The 25,969-nt window shown below is 30.5% G+C and overlaps 1 protein-coding gene and 1 pseudogene across 8 annotated transcripts; one reads left to right on the top strand and one right to left on the bottom strand.

Annotated features, from left to right (window-relative positions):
• The first annotated feature begins 2,739 nt into the window (after window positions 1-2,739).
• On the top strand, window positions 2,740-17,407 carry LOC140671431 (lysosomal acid phosphatase-like). 8 transcript variants are annotated; one of them, XM_072902722.1, is made up of 8 exons: window positions 2,740-2,810; window positions 10,694-10,789; window positions 12,303-12,507; window positions 13,340-13,435; window positions 14,478-14,717; window positions 14,991-15,297; window positions 15,440-15,648; window positions 16,120-17,407. In XM_072902722.1, the coding sequence occupies exons 3-8, from the start codon at window positions 12,334-12,336 to the stop codon at window positions 16,261-16,263; spliced, it is 1,170 nt and encodes a 389-aa protein (XP_072758823.1). In that variant the 5' UTR covers window positions 2,740-2,810; window positions 10,694-10,789; window positions 12,303-12,333; the 3' UTR covers window positions 16,264-17,407. The 8 variants fall into 8 exon arrangements, with proteins under 8 accessions (XP_072758823.1, XP_072758830.1, XP_072758824.1 ...); XM_072902723.1 differs by lacking the exon at window positions 2,740-2,810 and adding an exon at window positions 11,950-12,073 and having other exon boundaries at window positions 10,425-10,789; XM_072902724.1 differs by lacking the exon at window positions 2,740-2,810 and having other exon boundaries at window positions 10,425-10,861.
• Window positions 17,408-22,633: 5,226 nt separating this feature from the next.
• On the bottom strand, window positions 22,634-25,731 carry LOC140671430 (uncharacterized; annotated as a pseudogene).
• Between the last annotated feature and the right edge of the window lie 238 nt (window positions 25,732-25,969).

Genomic DNA, 25,969 nt, shown 5'->3' with positions numbered 1-25,969 from the left:
CTCGACAGATCATACCGGATAAACCACTGAAATAACAGGCCAAATTTTTCGCGCATACGTAGTACAAATGGTGACATTGAAATCTTTCCAGCAACTAGTCAGCAAAACACTAATGTGTATGTAGCAGTGTGTATTATTCTCATATTAGTAGACAGACACTGTTACACAGCGTCTTGTTGGAAAGCTCCCATCATATATGTTTTTAAGTAACATGAATTGCACCCGTGCATTTATTGCAGAAATATATTATATGTATGTATAGTTGTAATCGAGAAGATGCTAGAGAAGTATTGCGAAACATTATTCTATCTTTGTTTTATATTCCAAAAAAAGAAGATAGAATGATGTTTTGCAATACTTATAGCGTTTTCTTAATTGCAATCTATATAATTTATATATAATTTTACGGTAATTTTGTTATGTTATTTTTAAATAACAATATTACCGTTATATTGGATAAATATAAAATACTTGTTATTTAAAAGATACATAACTGTTACATACAGTGTTTTGCGGGAAGTTTAAAATAAATTGATGAATAGTTTTCGAGCTATCTTGGTCACTGATTTTAAAAATGCGGTTTTGAGAAAAACATGTTTAAAGTTTCAAAACAGATTTACACTTAAATAAAATATTCATTTTTTAACTTATATAGAATCATTTCAGGCCCGTATAATACATTTTCGGAAGAAGTTATAGCTTCTAAAACATCAATTTGATGCTGCCGACGAAGCATTCTTCCCTACGTGCTGTTGCTGCGCTATACTTGCTCCTAACGATCGAGCGCAGAGCATACTTTGAATGCTTGTAACTCCGTCAATTTTATTCCGATTAACTTGAAACGTATAGGGAATATTTTCCAGATGTTATATTTACAGAAAATGTCAAAACTGAAAAGTCGATTTTTTTCAAAATTTTTTACTGAGCATGACCCTTTAAGAGTGTTACTATCGATTAAAACAAAAGAAAATCGATTTTTTTGATCCTATAAATCAGGTTCTCGCCTTAAAGGTGCGTATATAATATTGTAAGATATCATCTATAATGTTGTATATCTATGTTGTTGTACTCATTAATTTATTAAGTGCTCAGTCGTATTTACTTGCTATTCTCCTATTGGCTACTTTAATTTGCGAATCATTATACGCGGTAAAATTAAATGATATTTATATACTCTAAGTACGTTGCTTAGAGACAAAAATAACAAGAGGGTTCGTCACGTCGGTTGACGCTGCAGATTCGTCTTTCATTGATATCTACGCGAGTGATCGGTTGTGCTTAAGATCTTTTCCATGTTTTAATCGATTAAAGTCCTTTAATTATATTAATAAAGTTTTGTAAGAGAGCTTTTCAATAAAACCGTTTTGTTGTTTAATAGTCGAAGATGGTTTCCAAGTGGAAAATCAACAGCACAAATATAATATGTTATATCTTGAAATCTTCATTTATTAAATGTATCACATACTCACAAATGTTAACAACACTTAACTTTATTAGTAGAATTATAATTTAATGAATAACTTTTGATGAATAGACTTAGAAATTGGATAATGCGCAGAAACGATGTAGAAAACGACCAATTAAGTACGCGATCCAAAATCAAAGACGCTCAGATCTCGCGGTTCCGGTAATTGAGCCTTCTTGTTATTAAGTTGCTAGGAAACGGCAATGACAATTTAATATACTGCGCACGTAGTTGCGCAGATCGATGCAGATCGATTAACCAATAGAAAGCATAAATATATATCGAAATATCATGTAGTATCGAGATACATGCGAGATACATGATATTTCTTATAGTTGTGTTAACTTTTACTTTCTTTTATATAAATAAATACTTGTGTTTAACATTCTAAATAATAATGAGTGTTATTTTTATACAAGTTCAAAATAAATTTTCACGTAACATTATCAACAATATCCTTCTCCCGTGGAAATATCCTGATGAGTGTTTAAATAGATTGGCTTAAATTAAAAGCTATCTTCTATATCTACAATATGTTATCTTGCATACAATAATTATTTAAGAGCGTAAACATTAATATAATTTGGAGTCAATATTTTTAATCTAATTTAAATATTGCCGAAAGAGTTTACTTATAAAGAAATTTGTATAAAGGAATGACTATATACTTTCTGGATTATTGCAAACTCTCAATATAACTTGTCTCTGCATCTTTATAAATACATCTTTGTAAATAATTTGGTTCGTTGTAAATTGTAAAAGAATGTATATAATTATATTTAATTGTATGTGTATAAGTATATTCACCGAATTTTTATTAACAAGACAAATCATATATTTCATAAATATTTTCTGCATATAACTCTTGCTATTTTTTAACAAATCAAATTATTCTTAAAGATGCATTATATGTTATCTTACACACGCAATAATAATTTGACAGCATATGTATTAATAAAGATAGTGTTCAACATTATTAATCTAATTTAAATATTGCAGGAATAGTTCTGGACTTTTTGAGCCGGGTCTTTGGTGGTCGACAAGAGCTGTAACGAACGGATATCTCGTGCCCGCAAAAAATGCAGGCGGGGTGAGAGGCGGTTGCAACCAAAAATTCGTTTCTGTACGGCCTGAAATTCCCGCGGTCTGAAGGATCTAGGCACTGCTAGAATGCAGGATAATGATCACAGCTTTGTGCCAATCAGGGCGCGACAGATTTTGGTAGAAATAAGTCACCGATCTCCTTAGAATCTCTCGCTCTTCACTGTTCGGTGAGCGTGCAAGCAACGAGGACGCAGAAACTTTGGCTATCGGAGAAATTATCGGTGTTGAATTCTCGAGATCGGTGAGACGAATGACTCTATATGTCAACAATTTCGCTATTGCTCAGGTGGAGCGCAGTTAATACTTTAGATGTCGTGTTTGATTTTCATGCCTTTTGGATATTCTTTTGCGTTCATTCACGTTCTTTTGCATATTCTAAAAGATCGACGGACAAAGTTATTCATCCGCGCTTTTGTTTTTAAGATCACAACTTCATCAGGAACTGTAGTGTCTGCGCATTCGTGAAATTGTCGCGTGTTTGTTCGTGTTATTACGTGCGGTATTATATTTCATTTCCGTATATTAGTACTCGCGTTTACATGTGTGAGTTACGTGTATTTTGTGTGATATTAACTGTATACGACTGACGAACCTTCCATGCATTTTGTGTCTCACTTTCGCGCAGGTAATAGAAACAACAGCATTATTGTCATCGTCAATTATCATCTACGATTTTGTATAATCCCGTTTTATTCCGCCGCACACTCGAGTTTGTGATTTCAGTGTACGTAGCCGCGTCGAGGACGAACGCATAATTAAAAAATTTCGCGATTTTTTGTTACACCGAGGATGTATCTTCGCTTTATTTCTTTCCTCCCGTTCGGAATTTGCCGACATTTGCCGTTCACTTGACCTTCGATCTACCTCACACGTTCTTGATCGTTGGCGCGCATGTCAATGCTGCGTGGACTATAGTCTCATTTACGTAACTTTGCGAGCGCATATTATTTTCAACTATCGTTGTGATTTGAAATACGTATTTGTGTTCATTTTTTTATTGTAACATATGTTCTATTGTAATATCTTCTATTGTAATGTATTCTCTTCTTTTTCCATGAGCTTTCAGATTATATTAATATCATTCTCCATCTTCTCATCTCTGTATTCTGAATGAACCTCTCCCTTCACCGTTTCGTGTGAGACTGAACGCCGAGGTTTTTACCGTCAGTTATGTTGTCGATTTTTTGTGATAATTTTGTGTGGCGTGGATCTTCGCATTTAGTGCAATTAACTTTGGCAAATTGAGTTGGAAATAAATAATCAGTTGTGCCAAATATGTGCTGCGGGTCAATTCCATCAGCTACTGATCAATCCCGCTAAAATTGAATATACCGATCACACTAAATAAATAAATAAATAGATAAATAGATAAATAGATAAATGGATAAATAGATAAATAAATAAATATGTGTATATAAAGAATGTAATTTTTTTATTTTTTATTATTAAATATATATAATAAACTATTCTATTTCTTATAAAGTAATATATGTTATATAACATTCCAGCTTTTTTTGTTTTAAACTCATTTCGTGTTTTCTTTAATTTAATTAATTAATAATCCTGCTTAAATTATAAATATAGAAATTAAATGAGTGTGTTAAAAATAAATCTTATAGCAGTGCACAAATAATTAAGAAGAAAAGACTAATTTTTATAATATTCACAATTTGATCAGAATTATTAATTGGTTACATAAAATAAAACACGAAACTAATTTGAAACAAATTGAAAAAAATGAAAGGATTAGCATATTATATAAGACTTATTACTTTAATAAACTATATACTCAATAATAAAGAATAAAAGAATATCTCAATATAAATAGAATTTTGAAATAAAATATACAATTATATTTTAATAAGACTGAAAATAATAACGGCTTCTGTTTCTCTTTTTTTCTTTTTTTTCTATTCTTTTTTCTTTTCTTCTCTGGTTTTCTTTTTTTTCTCTTTTTTCTTTTCTGTCATGTTTCCTTCATTTAATTTTCTTATATAATGTCTTATAATATCTTTTCCTTCCCTTTCCTTTTTTATTTTCTCTGAACAAAAAATGTTCTCTTCAGTTAATAGATTTTGACAGCTTACTCTTAAACTATCTAAAAAAATATTCTCCTTGCACACATGCGAAACACATAGTGTAAACTTTACAAAAATTGATTTACAAGCTATGAAAATTTTGTCTGTTTCTTAATTTCTCTTTTGTTTTTATTATATTTTCTTTTTCTTCTTTTTCTTCCTCTTTCTCTCTCTCTCTCTCTCTCTCTTTCTCTCTCTCTCTCTCTCTCTCTCTCTCTTCCTCTTCTTATTCTTAAAACAATTTGTGAAATCCATTTTATTTACAGCTGGTGAATTTTAAGAGTTTGTTTTGATTATCTAAAGAGATAAATTTTCTGCAATAACAACTTATTAGCAAAATAATCTTTACAATTTATTAACAATATATTGGAAAAATGTATATTACGTTTTATGAAAATGGTTTTCTCTTTAGCAAAAACACGGAACCATTCAGTAAATAGTTTTCATGCATATAGATAAAACATGAATGCCAGTTAAGTTAAAACAAGTTAAGTTGATCCAATCCAGCAATATCTAACTGCAATATCCGTATTTATATGTTTCTAAAAATAAAAATATATATTAATTGTTGTAACATATAGCACTTTGTTGGTAGATAAATTATAATGCATACTATGAGATCTATTAAATATAGAGCAAAGTAAAGTACTCAAAATTAAGATATTAAGAAACACTAAATTAACAAAGAAAGATTAAACAAGAAATTGATAAGATAATAAAACGAAGTAAGACGTGACGAAAATAAAGCAAATCAAATTTGAAGCATGAGTAAATATTGGCATAGATAGAATCGCGGACCACAAGATGATCCAGGGTCACTGCATTCCTCTTTAATTAAATTATCAATATATAAACTGATCGCAAGAAGCATCGCAGTCGTTTTTAATTGTCAAATATATTACATGTATCACAACCGACTACCATAATCGCGGATGTTTAGCATAAAGTAGTATAAGTTCTGTGTAAAACGTCGACGAAATATATTTTTCTACTAAAAGCGTAGTGTCTTTACTCAGTAGGTGGATTCTAATCCTTTAGACAGATAAAATCCCGAAAAGTCCCTTTCCTAACGACTATGGGCACAATAAAAAAGATATATTGTATGTATATAGTATGTGACGTATGAATAACTCTCTCATTATATTATATATTTAACACCTAATTCAAATTTATATTAAAAGAGAAAGCTAGAAAGAAGAAAAAAGGAGACATAATAGCTTTAAATATTTAACATTAATAATATTAAGTAATTAATATTATTAATGTTAAATTTTTAAAGCTAAAGGCAAAACAAAAAATTATCAAAAGTAAGAAAAAAAAAGGAAAAGACGTTTTCTGTGAAGTTCAAGAAAATGAAGAATAGGTGAAAAGAGAGAGGGGGGGGAGAAAGAGAGAGAAAGAGAGAACGAAGAAAGAAAAAAAAAAAAGATTGTAAAACATTTTGCAAAGCTTTACTTATACACTGTATACACTGAGAAAAGAACGAGTAATTAATTTTTAGCCGTATAGGGTTTCTTGCAATAAAAATAAAAAACATGTAATGTATAACTTATTACGAGCTTTTATTAATGCAATCTCCTGACGAACATTTTTCTGGCAACTCTCAAGTACCACAGCTGGACCTACGATACGCTCATACCTTTTTGATATATAACCGTGAATGTTGGTACATTAATTGCTGATAAGATTGAGTTTATTTGAACTCCGCCAATTCTGGCATCAAAGAACGCTATAACATAATAGATTTTTTCTGTCTTCTTTTTTCATTAAAAAATGTATTATTTTTTTTACCAATAGCTAATTTGCAACTAATGTCAAACAAAATGGTACATTAAATCTGTGATGAATAGTGTGAACAAAGTAAATCCTATTGCATATTTTACATTGAACTTGAAAGATTTTTGCAAGACCAAACAGTTGTTCCGATTTGATATTTTTTAGTGATAATGTCACAAACGTTGCACCACACTTCAGCTGCAAAATTAATCTCAACAAGTCGACATCTTTAAAAAATTAAATAATTTGGAAAAGCAAGTTCCTGTAAAAAGTATAAATAAATTACAGTTACATTACGCCGATTGTCTCAATTATTTAATAATTAGTTAATAATATTATTTCATTGAATCTTTTCTTTGTAGAGTTCATAACATTTTGAATGCGCTGCTTTACTTTCGCCTTCACAAATTGTCGCTTATTTTTTCTCACATTACTCTTCATTTTATGTTTAATATTATTCATATTATAACATCTTTAATAAAAAGAAAATATCACAATTATCTGATACAATTGACACTTTCTTTGACACTTCTAAAACCGTCGTAGCACTTCGAGAAACGCTAGCTCAGCGTTGCCATCATTCTAACAGCTAATTTACCGAAAAATGTAAAATTTTTTATAATAACACAATAATAAGGCTGTAGAGAGCAAACGTATCGCAAGTAACAGTTACAAGACAATTCAAATGTTCTATAATAAAAAAAACAAATATATTATAATATTTAATGTATTGATACAATTAGAGAAGTTAACTCTAAATTAAGGTGGACGTTTAAACCCATTTTTTATGACTTCTTCAGCGTAAAACAAGAAAAATATAATAAATATCGTTGACATAGAGGTAAGATAGTAAAAAGTAAAGCAGTTGTTAGATCGAATAAATTATGTGTAGTGTGATGACAAGTTGGGTAGTAACAAATTTTGATGAAAAATACTTCTTGGTTTTTAAATCAGGAAATATTTTCCAAGAATAGTGACTCGATTTACAATACCAATTGAATCCTGTAAATAAGATTAATTTATGTGTTGTTAATATATAATTGATAGGTATAATAGTAAAATCAGAGTCACTAAACCGTACAAAATTTTTTCTTACTTACAATAAATATTTTCAATAATAAAACAGTCCAGAAATTAAAGTAGTTAAAAAGTCGTGAGTCGATCGATTACTGTCAAAGAGCAACGAAAATTAAAAGCTTATATATGTGTCGTCTCGTGACATTCAAATTTTTGAGAGTTTGTTTATCACGTCATAATATACAGCTGATAAATTCTCCGTGTCCGGTTTGCAAATTTAAGCCGTTAGACTGCCTTTTTATGAATAGCATTTCAGAAATAAGTCTTTTACTGTAAAAATATACTTCATCCAAAATCTGTGCGTTATCTCAGTAAAAGTCATGGTTATATTTGGGTCTGTGACTGTCACTGATTTGCTAATGTTGTTTTTATTAATGTGGAGCTTATATTCTGGTAATCTCGTTTTTAACATTCGGAATGTCTGTCCAACGTAGGAGCCGTTACCGTTTTTGCAGTTAATTTTGTACACTACATTTGTCTTAAATTTGTTAGAAACTATGTCTTTGTGGACCTTTTAATAAATTCATTTAATTTATTTAAGCTAAGGTATGCCACTTTTACATTAATAACTTTTGTTATATTAATGAATTGTTCAGTGATGGATGGTAGGAACGGAACCGTAAAGGAAGAAGTATGTTTCCGTGATGTTATTTTAATCTTGTATTTTTCCGTCAAATATTTAACGTTGGTTAGCGTTATTGAATATAAATTTTAGTAGATAGCAATTCCCCAACAGTATTCTAATAACAAGTTCAAAATTTTTTGTATGGAACCGAGGATGCGAGAGGAAGAAAGCTTTATCTACCAGACAGATAAAGCTTTCTTCCTTTCGCATCCTCAGTTCCATACAAAAAAATTTGAACTTGTTATTAGAATACTGTTAGGGAAGATAAAATTTTTAAATTAATAAATTTAAAAATTTCAATTTTTCTTTGTAGTTCAGTATATTGTAGATCATAACAGATTTTATCTGCTGTACAGCTATACACGACAGTTTGTTGAGGGCCCCTTCTTAAGTGCTTACAAAATATGCTCCTTCGCAAAAAGAATACCTTAACTTACGAAAGGTCCAGCATCAAAATTGCACATAATTATCCGTCAGTAGCAAAATAAAACTAGTAGTTACGAGTTAAGAAATCACGCGGACAGCGTGCATTAATTTAATAATTGATATTCTTCATAAGAGAACTACTCTATCGCTGTATTTTGACAGTGTTCTCTGTTAGTACATTCAATTGTATGCCAGATCAATGTTTACAAATTTTTTTCATAGATAAATATCTAGAATTAAATTCTAAGAATAAAAATGTATATACGGATAAAGCAATTTGTTTTTTAATTGTAAAATCCCATTTGGTTATCACCGACAAAAAAGAGCGTGTGAAGCCGACTTGCGTTATTTTTGTATATTATATGATTGAGCTTTAAATAACAACTGATCGTGAATATAAGTTACTTACTTTAATCTAGCTATACGCGCACATTATTTATTCCGATGACACGCTCACATTTTTTTCACATATTTAATCACGATTGGCACCCTATTTATTACTGAACTTATTTAAGATAGGGGAGTACATGAGTATTTTACACTTCTCTCTAATAGATGTTATACAGCAGCTTTTTACATAGTCAGTATCAACAATATGACAATCAAGTGTTTTTATTACATTAAAAACTCATTTAAAACTTAATTAAACGTTTAAAACTATTACTGGAAAATATTTGGAGCAGCTTTAACAATGGAATATATAAACGTAAATGTATTAAAGAGAACAATTTATTTTCCCCCTCTCTCTCTTTCTCTCTCTCTCTCTCCCCCCTCTCTCTTTCTCTCTCCTCTTTTCTCTTTCTTTCTATTAAAAATACATGTAAAATTTATATACACTTTTTAAAATAAAAATCTAAAACACTTTTTATACTCTCAAATTGCGCTATTTTTAAACTGCTAAGTCTTTTTTTTAGTGATGTATTATTATAAATTTACATAGATATTTATAATAATATTTACTGTATTACAAAAAAATAACATTTTTTAATATTTAAATACATTCCAAAAATTATTTCGGATACGGGTATTTGTGCATGCTATCTGCGAAGCTATTAACGATATCATTTATTAGTCATCATGGAAAGTTAAATTAAACCCATTAAAGCCATTTTGATATTACTTATCAAACTCAGAATAAAAGCTGTCACAGTCATTGAATAAGCTCGTGACAAATATTGAATAAAGAATATAAGAAAGAAGCATCAGGAAAAAATACGTAAGGTACGACAGACGACGTCATAAAAGTACATTTAAAACGACTATCGATATCTATGAGTTGAAATAAGTTTCATGACGTAATACATTTTAATAAATGTATAAGTATTTTTTATTGAGTTGGAAAAAATAGTTAGTTGTTCGTAGGATAATGCAAAGAAAAGAATGTTCAGAAATATTTTATACGTAAATATTAACCTGTAAGATATCAATTAATAATAATTATAATAATAATTATAAACAAATAATAATAATGTTATTAAAATTAAAAAGACTAAAAAGAAAATAATAACAATAATAAAATAATAAAATATAATATTAATAATAATAATGAGAAGTGCGTTCAAATCGGATAAATAATAATAATAATAATAATAATAACAACAACAACAATAATAATAATAATAAAATTTAATGTAATAATATAATAATATAATAATAATAATAAATATTATTGTCGGAACGATATGACGAAATCAAATAAAAAATTATACACTATATAAAAATTATAAACAAAATTACGAATTATTTAATAATAAGAAAACGAAACAAACGTATTGCTCATAATTGACTTTAGATACTCGTGTAACGTATTGGAAAAACAGATGCACATATGTATATCGCGATACTTAAGTAAGTGTGATACAGATAAACATAAGCACATCCGACAGTCGTTCACAGTCGGGCTTTCAGTTGGGCGTAGCAACATGCTGCGAAGAGGAACGCAACGTAGTTCGTATCTGCATGAGACTTTTCGATCGAATCGTGATAATATATTATCGAAAACGCGATCGTCGAAATCTTGACCGACTGCCCTACATTTTGGATTGCGAATCACGAAGCATGCTATGATCCATGCAATTCTGCGTGCATGTAAATCGCACGTCACATTTTGCATCTCTTTCTGTTCTATATGCTTCACGACAGATGCGACGATAGTACCGTTCGACGTGACGTGCTTTAAACAGTGCCGTATCTAGTGAATTTAATAGAAACGAGATTGTACATCGTAATTGAACAAAGGTAAACTCTTATCCCACAACTCTTCGAAAGCAATGTTTTTCTACTATACGATATAATATCGATAACTATAACGTATGTATATATTTATTATCTGTTTGATTAAGAAATAAGTCTTCAATCTTTCATCAATCAGAATTAACCATTATAATTTTTTAAGAAAATATAAAGAAGGTAACTTGATTGTAATTTGACGTTTTTCTAGCCTTGAATGTTGGAGTTGAGTTTTTTTAGCGCTTCTAAATTTCAATAAAGTTTTCAATAGAGATTTTAATTTTTAATTTAAACTAATTTTTATTCAATTCACATTCATTAAATTATAAAAATATCAAAATTTAATAATTTAACAAAATATATATTACTTATTTCTTCTTATCTTTTTAAAATTTATTGTTATTCAAACAGTCGATAAATATTGATATTAACGGACCTAGCGCCAATGACCTTGACATTGACATATGTTGTCAAAGTCATGACCTTAAATAACATCCAAAAGGTTTCAGCTGTCGCTTGTAGTTTATTAAAAAGTTATAAACAAAACAAGTTTGTTGTTATACATATCTTTCGCACATTGTATATATTGAAAATCCATGTGTAACTGTATGATGAGTCAATAGAATACGGGAAAATGATTATTTGTGACTATAAAGTAAAAATTAAGAAAAAAAGTTTCTGAATATGTTTTTCGGACATGGATTAAATTCAGATTTTATATTAAAACTTCCACTCACAATCAGTACTGTTAGTCTTTTATAGTTTCTACACTCTTAAATTTGGTTATATTTATTTATTATGGAGCGAAACTCCGTTCTCCATGCCCTCCTATCTGAACGTTCTTTTCAAGCATGTACTTTCTAGTACATAGAAATTGCTATAAAGAAGGTATATATTATTAATGCTCTTAAACGAATGTATATTTTTGAATATCGATACTTTTCATTAATGTATTAATTTATTTAAATATATATATATATATATATATATATATATATATATATATATATATACATATATATATATATATATATATATTTAAATAAATTGTCTCTTTTTTATAGATACATAATTTAATTTTAATGTACTTAATTTTAACGTACTCGAAGAAATGCATCCTCTAAATACTATTTACAAACTATTCAGAAATTTAATCTGTGGATTAATAGATGACAACGAACCTGAGAGAAAATTCTACCTGGAAGAAACGTTTTGTGTAATCAAAAGTAAAACAACATATGTCAAGATCAAGGTCATCTACTAAAAGTTAATTCTACTTAATGCACATGAAAAGCAAGTATTGGTATAATTGCTGAAAATTCTTTTATTTATTACTCTTCAATGAAGGACGAACGACGACTAAAACCTTGTGGATGTTACTTAGGGTCATGACCTTGATACTATATATCAAAGTCGACGTCATTGGGGATGAGTCTGTTAATGTCAATATTTACTATGATGATTGGATATATTGATTATAGTTCTTAACAAGTTCTCATTTATCTAGCCTTCTGAATTACAGGATTGCTATGCAAAACCTATAATTGGTTTAAATGGATCGGGCAAGAGAACGAAATATGAGGGTTCCAGAAAGGCATCGTTCCAGAAAGCTTGACATTTGTGTGAGCGTAGTGATACTCGGGATCTTTATTGGGAGCACGCTATTAGCGTACACAGCGTTTGCGTTTCCGACTATTAAACATAGCACATTACAACAAGTAGTATTTGTAAGTGACTTGTTTGTAACAATTATTATTTGTCACATTATTATCTAAATTCATTAAAATTAAGTGATAGATATTTATTGTTATATAATTAACGAATCTTATTTAAATACAATAAATGTATAACATAAAAATATAATATTTATTAATATATGTAAACATAAAATTAAGTATACATATAGTAATACGTATGTATGTTGGGTGAGTGCAACAGCTCGTGCCCCATTTCAATTAATATCGTTATTGAATTCAATATCGTTATGTTGCAGCATTGGGTATACTGTTCGTAATATCTAAATATTGTATCATATACTGTTTAAAAGTTGGTATTCTCACTTGTCACTTGAACATTATATTAATATATTTTTGTTGTTTTTAAGGTGTGAAAAAATTATATTATTAAAAATGAAAGACAAAAAACTTTATTTTCGACATATATTGTGAGTTTAGAAAAAGTGCAACAGTTGTAACTGTTGTAAAAACCCTTTAAAGTTTATCGTACACCATCCATAGGAACTATAAAAAATAGTTTGTACCTTTAGAAGGTGATGTTATCTATTTGAAGGGATCAATGGGCCTGATAACCGAATGACTTTTAATAAAAAATCTGCTAGAAAAGTTTTTATTTAATTGATATATTGATATATATATATATATATATATATATATATATATATATATATAAAATATATTAATATAATTTTAACTTAGGATTTGAATGAATTTTGTTTAAAGATTTCTTTATGTTAGTTAAATATTCGAAAAATAACATAATTAGCTTGCAATCTTTAAGCGAATAATTTTTTTCTAATAGAAATTTTTGATATTTTTATAGTTATTTCGTCACGGCGACAGAACTCCTACAGAGACCTACCCTAAGGATCCCTACATAAATTACGCTTGGCCCAATGGTTGGGGGGCTCTAACCAAGGTTGGAACGAGATAAACGAATATCATTAGCCGACGCTTCGTACATAATAATAAATAATAATAAATAATATATATCAAACTTACCATAAATTAAATTGCACTTTTGCGCGCACAACATATATCGAGCATAAATAATAACTTGTCACTAAATATAGATATACAAGATATTCTTTAATTAACTGTCAGAACTGCAAGAGGGCTTGCATGTGGGGGATCGATAAACTAAAAAGAAAAGTTTAGAAGTTTGTTCGTTTTTGTTTCGTTTTAGATAAAATCATAAAAAGTTATATTGATATATTCAATGTTAGAATATATTAGTTAGAATGTACTCGACATATTGTGACAGGTGGTGTAATTAATTCACTTGTAGGTTTCTGATGAGTAACTGAATTTATTAATAATTACTCATCATAATAAAACAGTGTAACATTATGTATAATTACATCTATGAGTGATGAGAAATAACAACTAACATATACATTACATGTAACGTCCACATTAGTTACATGTTGTAGCAGTTATATACATATAACAATTATACGAGGGTAGATTGAAAAGTTTCTGATTTGATTAAAAAAAGCAAGATTTTAATTACATTTTAATACTTGTCCAATAAATGGAAGTAAAAGAAACACAAAGAATTAAGTTTGATGTCATTCTAGCGATTGATTTGTTTCTAAAATTTCAGCTCAGGTTTTCACGGCCGTAAATGAAGAAGCAGCATTTCTATACACTGAATCTAATTCAGTTTTAATTTCCGTAGAAGTTTTCCTTTTTAAATGAAGAAATTTTATCACGGTGCGATTACTCTAATTTCTCTATTGTTGACAAACTATCACTTTAAAGGCTGTCAGAAACAAACCAATCGTTAGAATGGCACAAACTTAACGCTTTGTGTTTTTTTCACTATCATCTATTGGACAAGTATTGAAATTTCATTAAAATCTTGCTCTTTCTTGGTCAGGTCGAAAACTTTTCGATCCACTTTCGTATGCATATTTGGGAAAACATAATACATTATTAATCTTGAAATTCGTATTTAGAAAGGAATGCTTCAACTGTATACAGTTGGTCAATGGATCCGTCATGAATACGGCGTTACAATTGGTAATAAATTCGAAAGCGCAACTACTATAATTCGTAGCAGCTATGCAGATCGGTGTATTATGTCGGCGCAGGCATTACTCGCTAGTTGTTTCAAACCGAGTCCCGAAGATATGTTTTTGCCAGGTTTGGCATGGACTCCTGTTCCTGTACACTCAATACCACGAAATCTGGACAAGGTATAAACGAAAGAATTTAATTTTTTAAATAATAAGCTATAACAAGCTTACAAGATCAACCGAGAAGTTTTCCGTTACATTATTTCTAAAGAGTCTCTTTAAAGTAACTTAAAACTATGATTAAAACAGTCTATATATGACTAAAAAAAGATCTCGTTTTTTGTCAATTTGAAAAACAAATATTTTTTTACATAAAAATTTCAATAAATTACAAGAGTTAAAATATGCAGACCTATATATAAAAAAGCTTATTTCAAAAGAATGATATTGCAGCTAATAACGGTAAAAGCACCGTGTCCAAGACTAGAAGAAGCTTTAAAACAAGCATATTTAGATGAGGCAAAAAGATCAAGCGCAAAAATGGCCGAATATTACAAAGAACTGACAGAGCATACCGGTAAGAATATAAGCACAATCACCGATGTCGAATTTCTTTACAACACTCTCGAGATTGAGGAGCAACACGGTTTACAACTGCCAGAATGGACGCAGAAATTTTACAATAACGAAATGCGTAAAATAGCCGCTCGCAGTTTGGCAATCTTTACCAACAGCACTATTCAAAAACGTCTTCTAGGAGGTACGATGGTATCTTTACACAATCAGTATCGCTCCAAATGCGCTTTTTCAACTGTAAAATCGCAGGATCGTTAAGATATTATATACCGTTAGAAAGTACCATAAAAATTCTAATATTATTACATAAATTTTAATATTTTCAGGTCCACTGTTAAAGGAAATTTTATCGCATATGGAAGAAATTAGAACTGATCCCAAACCAAAACGATCTTACTTTTATTCCGCTCACGATATAACTATCGTTAATGTGTTGAGAACGATGGGATTCACAGACGAACTTTTGAAACCCGATTATGGAGCAACGCTCATATTCGAACTACATCTCGTCAATAATAATAATCTAGAAGTGAAGGTATAATTATTGGTAGCGTTATCATAAAAATTTACGGTATAAGAATATTTTTTTGTAAAATAATAGAAATTGTTTCAAACATCAAATATAATATTTAAAATATTTTAAATTCTTAATAAAAATTTCATTATATTTCATTATTATATGGCAAATTTAAGTAACAGTTATGTGTATAATTACTATTTGATTAGTGTAATTAATCAATAATTTGCGATTATAATCACTAACAATAAAATTCAGGTGAAAATAGACTAAAATAGACTGCATGAAACTGTACCGCATGATAAGCAAATATTGCACACGCAACATATCTATTATCTTTTTAAATGTTAATCTTATATCATTTATAAAATTATTCTATAAATTTTTTATTTATAAAAACATTTTATTTCTATATTTTTTATTTATAAAATTATAATTACATACTTTTATTATTCTATACCATATATTCTTTTCTTTGTTATACTATAGGCACTATATTTAAATAATACGGAGACGAGAATTGCGCATCCTTTAGAAATTCCTAACTGTGTGACTCCTTGCCTATTGCAACATCTGAAGCAAGTGTGGCGCAAAGTGATCCCGAATGATTGGGACGCGGAATGTAAAATATAAAATCGCTAAATATTTATATATCAATTGTTTGGTATATTTTATGGTCGACTTTCAGTGATTTTTTGTACGGAAATTGTTACATACACATACAAAGTAATACAAGACTTAAAATAGTAATATGTATATATATATATATATATATATATATATATATATATATATATATATATATATATATTTTGTTACGTCCACGGAGATGAGTTTCGATATTTATCGAAATACGTGCTACGCAATCGACACTCACACGAAATAAAAAGAATATTTTTATAATGATACGAGAACTTTATTAATAACGAACACAACAATAATAGAGCACTCAAATACAAATATTATATACAACAGTAATTAAATATCGCGAAGCTGCGAAAACGCGTCCACATAGCTTGACAGTCTACTAATTGTAAGATCTCTTATGTCCGCTGTTAACAAATTGACATTCGCGCTGTCAAGCAACGAACGTCTGCTTTGTCGAGCGGTATGACATGGCGGCTCAGGAACGCTAAGTAAGGAAGTAACAATATATATGTATATATATGTGAACAATATATCCTGTATATATTTTTTTCTAATTTCGAACAATATATCCTCTATATATTTTTTTCTAATTTCGAAATTTTAATATTTAAGTTAACATATAAATATAAAAGCAATTATTGAATATTACTAAATAATACTAATATTGCATCTTATAATTGTCAATAAATATTTGATATTTAGTGAATTTAAAGTAATGATTTAAGGATTTATGTATAATATAACTATCGACTGACATAAAATAACAACATATAATGGAATATAAAAATTACTTGATAAAAAGAGAAATACGAGGAGAGAAATTACAAGCCTCTTGTGTGCATAACAATAATATATAAAATTTCGCTTTATACTAACATTGCTCTGCTAATAAATGTACTAGAACAACTAGATATGCAATTTAAAAATGTATGTGTGCGTATTCATTTAAAAAATATTGATATGTATTCTGTATTCTGTAAATAGAGAGAGGAGACGGGATACGAAAAGTGTTGTGTAGAAAGCGTTCCTGACACTTTATTGCAGAGTAGCATTATCGTCGAGACAATTATTATTAATTGAATGTGTTAGCATTATTTTTTGTACAAGAACGAATAAATGATAAGAAATATTTTTAGCGTCGTCTATATTAATATTAATATAAGATAGAAATTTTTGTGCGTGAGATATCATATTCTGTCAAAAAATTTGAAATCTAAGAAAATTATTATCCGAGAAAATACATTTTTATATTATATGCTCTTTTAAAAGCATACAGTATTTATAGAGAAAATATTTTCTATAATAAAATAATTTATAAGCTTTTCTCACTATTTTTTTCAATTATGTAAGGACATTCCAAATATAGCATACTTTGTGTTAAAACGAGAATACGATACGTAAAAATTATTTCAATAATTCGTCGCTTATTTTACTGTGTATAGATAATATATTATTCTTTATTAAATTGAAAGAAGCACTCGAGTTATCGAAAAATTCTCTTTTTCTTGCCATATCGTCAGTTAGCTCTTCTTTATTTTGTGAGTAAATAACAACGATATAATCCTTCAGCTTCACCCTACCAAGAAGGTTATTCAATGCTTTTATTTTCATTTCCTATAAGAGGTACAATACCTCTAATACCTATGATAACCTCGATGAGGTATATAGGTAAGGAACATTCTTTCTTCATGAGAACTTGTTGCGTATTATGTTGTACAATTGTCCCCCGCAGTTCTAACATTGTAGGAGCCCCAATTACCAAAATTAATACGTTTTCCCGCAATTTCTTTGCAGATTATTGAGTTCAATGACTCTGCAAGATTATTGGTATATTTCAGCAACAAGCTGTCAGAATAACCCCTTATATATCTGGGCACTCTATTTGTTGGTAAAAACCGTGCAACTTGAGATATGGCACATTATTTTTCTTTGTTTCATCATGATTACATATATAACCGCGTTCCTTACATTGTTTATGTTCACCAATATGTGACCAGGAATATTTAATATATTTCTTTGTAATTCCACAGCCTTATAATGGTCAAGTTGCTTTTCTTTTCTTTGTAAATCAATTGCATTTATTATTTCTTATCGTACCTTCAAAATGTTATTTTTTTACATTTCGTTGCTCAATGAAATCAGGCTTTCTATGTTTTTGTTGAGTTATCTTTACTACAACTTTCAACTTTTTACATACATTGTGAAACAAATGATTAGCACATTTTATTTTTTTAAACGATCACTCTTTGTTCACAATATGGTCTGCTATCAACAATGATTTGATATATACTGTTATCGCCAACGGCAATAACTATTTTATAAATTACTCCATGTATTTCCAGGCTACTTTTAAAGCTTTCTGCAATAGCATAGCTCTCCATTCTTGTAAAACTTACGTTACAATCAAAACTTTTGTAGAATTTATGATTTTTGATTTTTATCGATTCTATTTCGTTCCGCTATATCACATATCGTGCAATTGTAGACACCGATGAAGAGAACCTCTTTCATGCAGTAATGAATTATAGCACCAATACCAAAAAGTGAATCGTAGGTGTTACCGTACGAGCTTTTCATCCAACTATCGTCCGCAACAACAGTTGTAGGTATACGGAATATCTGTCTTTTCCTTCAGCTTTTGCCAAGAAGGTTAAGCATACCTTTATTTTATCATTTTCCTATTACAATACATCTTACACCTATGAAAAAACTTCATAGAGGCATATGAATCCACAGTGGGCTCGAACCCACATTCTGTCGGTTCGCAGCCGACGACGTAGCTACACTCGTCCCTCTGTATACGGAATATTTTTGTATACATTTATAGTTTTGTTTCTCTCTGGAGCAAATTGTTTTTTAACTTTGTCAGCCATTTTTATATTTTCAAAAGTTATTTTCTCGAAAATTTGAACATTGATTACAATGTTTTGATATTTGATATATGTAAGTTTTTTCGGCCATAAATGGAACATTCATGACTGTACACAGTTCTTCCCGCTGGGTAAAACCAATTCCAGTTATAATAGTTTCTGTTATAGCAATCGTATTAATGTCTAATGTTTCCAGCTCTGTGGGTTCTGATCAGATGTTGTCTTCATATTTGCACATTTGGCACTTTGTTGTGCCGCTGCGGGAGCGACACGGGTTCGGGATTTGCCGAAAGGAACGGACCAGGGGAGTTCAATGATGTGGGGTAGAATGACGTAGTCTGGTTTAACAGATATGCGTCCTTTAATTCTATAATTCGTTCTTGCCTTACACGATTCTCTTCTTTCTCCACGCTCGGTTGTTGGATGCTCGACTTCTTGCTATCGATGCACTTAGATTGCTTAATTCATGATTGTCCGTTACAACTCTCGATAATTCTAACTCAATTTCGTGACTGCCCGCGCGTCCAAGCGCGGGCAAGTTTTTATAGCGCTGCGTGCTTGCGCAAAATTCGTGCGGGTCGTTTAACGCGCATCAGGTGCAAGCGTAGCGAGTTAAAAGGTCGGAATTCCTTGCTTGCACCCTTTCGCAATTGTCGTCGCGGTGTTCCGGTTTTCGCAATCGAGGTCCGCGCGAGGATCGCTGCGTCATTGGTACGCGCGGTCGATGCACCAGTCGCGGTATGCGGAACTTCTTGCCTTATTTCGCAATCATTCGGTTCTTAATTACTAGCATGTCGGTTATAGCTTATCGGGCTATAACAACTTGAAAAACAACTTTCTTTAACCCATAACGATAAAAATTTATTAGTTTCCATTTAAATTGGCACTCCTCGTTAATGATTACTGAATGTTCTATGGATTTCATTGAATCGAAAAGTAATGTGGACAATACGACGGCCTTCATGCTTCCCTGGATACAATTCGTATCTAGAGAGCTATTATTAGCAACAAAATCATTATTATCTTCACAAAGTTCAACATTTTAATAACACTTGTAATTGACCTTGAAGTTAATTCTAGGTATCTAGCAATTACGGGGCACCTTGTATATATTAACATTTTTGTTTTAAATTCTAAAAGAATTAACTTTTTTACTTACCTCTTGCATCATACATCTGAATGCTCTCCAATATTTTATTTAATGTTAATAAATCTATTGGATTCAAATTATCCAATTCAATCAGTTTATCGATTCTATTTTGGGATGTATTATCATCATTTACAGATTCTTTTGCCATCTTCCTGTAAAACTGTAGAATGTGCTATAGCTGTATACAGGGTGTCCCATTTTAATTCCTCTAGTGAAATATCTTGAAAAGTAAGCGTTGCCGGAAAAAAAGTTTCAAATAAAAGTTTTAGGATTTCGAGAGGGCTATAAGATGGTACCATTGGTCTGACTTTGAAGAGTCATTTGAAGGTCACATGAACGTCATGTTTAATTTTTTAAATGGGACACCCTATATATTATTGCATATTTTTGTAGTTTATCTCGAGAGCTTTCCAAAACACTATCATCAAATGTTTTTTTGTGAAGTACTTCTCGAGTTATAAGGCTTCAAAGTTGCAATATTTTGACATAAAGTACAAGATATCTCGTAAAATATTTATTTTTCGATTATCTTACCCTAATACTTTTATGCACAAAATAATGAGACAAATCAATTGGCGCAATTAAAACACATAATTATGTTAAAGTAAAAATGTGTAACTGCTAGTTGCAAATTCAGATTTTTTCTTAAAGATAACTATGTGTTTTTTTACACCAATTGATTCGTCTCATTATTTTGTGCATAAAAGTATTAGGGTAAGATAATCGAAAAATGAACATTTTGCGAGATATCTTGTAATTTATGTCAAAATATTGCAACTTTGAAGCCTTATAACTCGAAAAGTACTTCACAAAAAAACATTTGATTATAATGTTTTGGAAAGCTCTCGAGATAAGCTACAAAAATATGCAATGATATATAGGGTGTTCCACTTAAAAAATTAAACATAACTTTCATGTGACCTTCATGTGACTCCTCAAGATCAAACTAATGGCACCATCTTATGACCCCCTTAGAACCAAACAACTTTTGTCTGAAACATTTCTTTCTATCTTGCTTTATTTTTTAGATATTTAGGTGTCTCAATATAAATGCCCCACCCTGTATACATAAATACATATATTGAATATTGTTGGAACGTATATTCATTATTTGTGTCATTATAGTGTAAAGTGTAAATAAAGATAACTATATTCAATATGTGTAACTATATTATATTTTTATTAAATAATTAATATAATTTAGTTACACATATATTGAATATAGTTATCTTTACTTTACACTTTACACCATAATGAACACAAATAATGAATACATGTTCCAATATTCAATATATTATTTATGTATGTATATTATATGTATTATTTTATTCATTATGGTATAAAATACAGAATAAAAATAATTATATATTCAATATGTATGTATTAATAAATATTACAATTTATTTGTATCTATTATATCGAGATAAATATAAGTATATAACATTAGATGTACAATGTTATATACACATAATTCTCAAATTAAATATTAATTAAATTTTTTTTTACAGGGTGTCCAGTAATAACCGCCTCATCGCTCATATACAGGTAGAGCAGGTCAAACTGAATAGAAAAGTCCTCTATCATTTTTCGATTTTCGAAATAATTATCAAGAAATTAATTAAAAAAGACCGGCGAATCCGCGCGAGTAAAGCGCGCGCGGCGAGAAGACCGTCCCACCGTTACGCGGTTATTAGGCACGCTACTCATACACATCCATTTCCAATCGTAGACCGCTCCTCCTATCATTTAATGAGCACCTAGTAACCGTGTAACGGTAGGATGGGTCTTCTCGCCGCGCGCTTGTACTCGCCTAGATTTGTCAATCTTTGTTAATTAATTATTTCGAAAATCGAAAAATGGTAGAAGACTTTTCTATTCAGTTTAACCTACTCTACCTGTATATGAGCGGTGAAGCGGTTATTACCGGACACCCTGTATGTATTTATTACATACATTTTGCAAGGCAATTTGTCCCACACATGGCTTTGCATGGCAATAATTTTGGTCGAACGAAGAAATGCAAAGCAATATGCATAAATGATTTGATATATATGTATGTAGAACGTCAATGTGTAAAGAAAGAAACGTACTATGCCAGTACACGTTAGATTGCCCCTGGCTTTATTAGTACATTATATATAAAATATATAATATAAAATATTTTTTTACAATATTTTATATATAGAATGAGTCCCATCCATCGCCCATTCTCGTAAAACGCAACCATTATATTTTCGTCTTTCTGATTTACACAGTGTATAAATAAACATTCTTTCTGTGTGAAAGAGGAATACATTAAATATATAAATGCTAATTATTATGGTGCGACAAACATTTATTGTGAAGAGAACAGTGACAGCTGTTAGCTCCTATTATATTCATAAAATGACATCTCATGCACTCTACGTCATTAGAATATTTATCCTCACAAGGATTTCTCCCTAAAACAATAGATATAGCGAAAGCAGCTGCATAAATTCCGCAACATGTGTTATCTGGTTATAATTGGATTTTTCCAAATATTAAATCGTTTACGTTTATTCCTGGATAACGTTTGTGAATATAATCTTTTTCTTTCTGTGCCAATTTTTGTATGTACAGTTAGGTAAACTGTCATACACATGTAATTTGGAACCATTATAGAAAATACATCGCCAATGGTCAGTACCGTTGCCTCCAATTATTTGTAAACTGTTGTCGCTATCACTGGCTGTTATCAGATCTTGGAACTCTATATACAAAACGCTTTGTGTTTCGAAACAAGAAGTTTCTCTAACAATGCGCAAGAATGTATCTAACAATTCATCGTTCAGCTTGTTTTGTATAGACAAAACATTTTTTCTGACCAAAGAAAGAGGAGCAATTGTATCATCTAAAACTTTCTTACGTTTTGCTATTTTATCTTTAGTCAAGTCTTTTAATTTTTGAATAACTGACCAAGATGCAATCACTATCTTGCTCTATATCCGAAACAGCAGCAATGTTTGTTTCGTCTGTTTGCAAAACGTTCAGTTTTAATCGTTTGTTTTCTTGTTCTATATCTCTGTTATCTATATCATTTTGTTGCACATATCGCTTGCCTTTCCTTTTAGACACTTTTTCTTGAGCCTCTATTATATATTGTGGGTTTCTAATAGGCATATATCTATTATGACGGCTATCCAAGATTTCTGGAAACATACAGTCATAGTAGAAACGTGTTAAGAAAGATAGCATTTTATTTTCCCAAAAATCATTGTCTCTATTGACTACCACAATTTTTAAGCTTTTGGGAGTCCATAAAGCAAATATGCAATAATTTCGCTGCATTATGTTCAACTGCCCTTGAACTTGATAAAAGAATCGATGATTTCGATTCATTTTATCATTATTTTTTCTGTCAAATATGCCTTTCAATATAGGCAATTTTTTTACAGCCTCATCAGCTGTTAAATTCTCTGCTGATAGAGAACATTTAATCTCCACCAGACCATCTTCATCGATAAGTCTATCGGGAGAAGCACCCAAAAATGGATTTTCATAATCAATGAACAATCTATATGGTTTAATTTTTTTATTTAATTTTGTAACCAACTCTTTTCTGCAGATTTCCTCCCTTTCGCGACCATATTTCATGGCTGCTGTGTCAATTTGGAGGATATAAAATGCTTTTTACAGTCGCTACACAAGACGTTGTTGGTCTCATGCGACATACAGTTCCAAAATTGGATGCTGTTAGCATTTCACGTCTTAATGATTGCCATAGTTCACATTTATTTTGGTCTTTTGTCTCTCGTTCAATTTTTTCCCTTTTTTCTGCGTTTTCTGACAACTTTTCTATGTGATTTATTTTAAGTTGTTTGTATACGTCAGATAGAAGATCTGGCTTTTGTGATTGTGGCCCATAATGACGATCTGTTCCTGCCACTCGTTTAAATTTTTTAAACCTGCCATCCTCTTCTCGAGATTTTTTGGTTCTCGCAACCTTTATTTGTCGTCGTTTCTCTAAATTTTCTACAGTCGAAGGGACATCCTTACATATGCTTTTATGTACTTGCGTAAGCACTTGTTGGGTATTATACTACATACAAGCTCCCACAATTTTAGCAGTAAAAACCTCGTAGATCAAAATTAAGGCACTTTCTACCTATTTCTTTGCAGATTATTGAATTAAACGCTTCTGCAGAATTGTTTGTCAAATTTAACAACAAACTATCGGAATAAGCACTTAAATACTTGACAGCACTTTCAATTTTATCATATAAACCGTGCAATTTTAAATACAGCACATAATTTTGTATTTTCTCACGGTTTTCTTCGCATGTACGGTCACGTTCTTTACATCTTTTATGCTCACCAAAAATATGGCTAGGAATATTTAAAATATCTTTTTGTAATTTCGTAGCTTTGTCATGATGAGGTAATTTTTCCTCTCTTCGTAGAACGGCTGCCTCTAGTACTTCTTTCCGTATTTTTAAAATGTTTTTTACAACATTTCGTAGCTGTACAAAGCCACGTTTTCTGTGCTGTTTTGGCTGAACTGTACCAGCAACAATTTTTCAACTTTTTGCACAGGTTGCGAAGCAAATGATTAGTGCATTCTACTTTTTTTACGGTCACCATTTGTTCGTGATACGGTGCGTTATTTAGTATGGCCGGATATACACTGCTGTCCACTATCAGCAATAACTGTTTTATATATCAGTCCATGCATTTCAAGGCTATTTTTAAAGCCTTCTATGATGGCATCACTTTCCATACTTGTAGAGCTAGCGTTGCGGTCAAAATTTTTATAACATTTGTGACTGCGTGGCTCGAGTCCATTTTGCTCCGCTCTTTCACACACCGTACAAAATTTGTTATGGATACCAACGAAGAAAACTTTTTTTGTGCGGTAACCAATTATGGCACCAAAACCGGAAAGTGAATTGTAAGCGTTGCCGTACGACCTCTTCATCCAACTACCATCCGTTACAACGGTTATGGAATGCCATTTATAGTTTCATTCCTCTCGAGGGCGAGTTGTTTTTCCATTTTGCCTGTTAATTTCATACTTTCCATAGCTGTTTTTTGAAAATCATCGACTAGGTTTTCACGATGTTTTATATAAGTTTTTTCAGAGATGCAAGGAATATTTACACCTGCACAGAACTCTTCCAGTTGGGCATAACCATTTCCAACTGTTATAGTTGTAGCTACAGCAGCTTTGTTGAGATCCAACTTTTTAGCTTCTGTAGGTTCTGAGCATATGTTGTCTTCATAATTGCACATTTGACATTTGAAAAAGAAGTCATTTGAAAAGTGCGTCTTTAACTCGTGGCGAGAATTTATGAGCATCCAATCTTTAAATTGGCACTCTATTCCTCGCGCATGATTATCAAATGTTCTGTGAATCTCATTAAACATAAAAGACATATCGACAATGCGACGACCTTCCATTATACTTTCTTGGATACTATTTGTATCCGGAAGACCCTTTTCGATAACAAAACTGTCATTTTCGCATGATTCGACAATGCGATGGCTTTCAGGCATCCTCTCCTGGATACTATTTATATCCGGAAGGCTCTTTTCGATAACAAAATTTTTGTTATCTTTGCAAAGTTGAATATCTTGTTCAACATTATACATACCTGTATTAGACTCCAGGTATTGCATTTGGATATTAGCTTTTGAATCCATCGTATCGGAT

Source organism: Anoplolepis gracilipes, chromosome 11, assembly GCF_047496725.1.
Source record: "Anoplolepis gracilipes chromosome 11, ASM4749672v1, whole genome shotgun sequence".
In the NCBI taxonomy this organism is placed as follows: Eukaryota; Metazoa; Arthropoda; class Insecta; order Hymenoptera; family Formicidae; genus Anoplolepis; species Anoplolepis gracilipes.
Note: the sequence above shows the minus strand (reverse complement) of the source record. Positions and strands in the feature narration are given on the sequence as shown.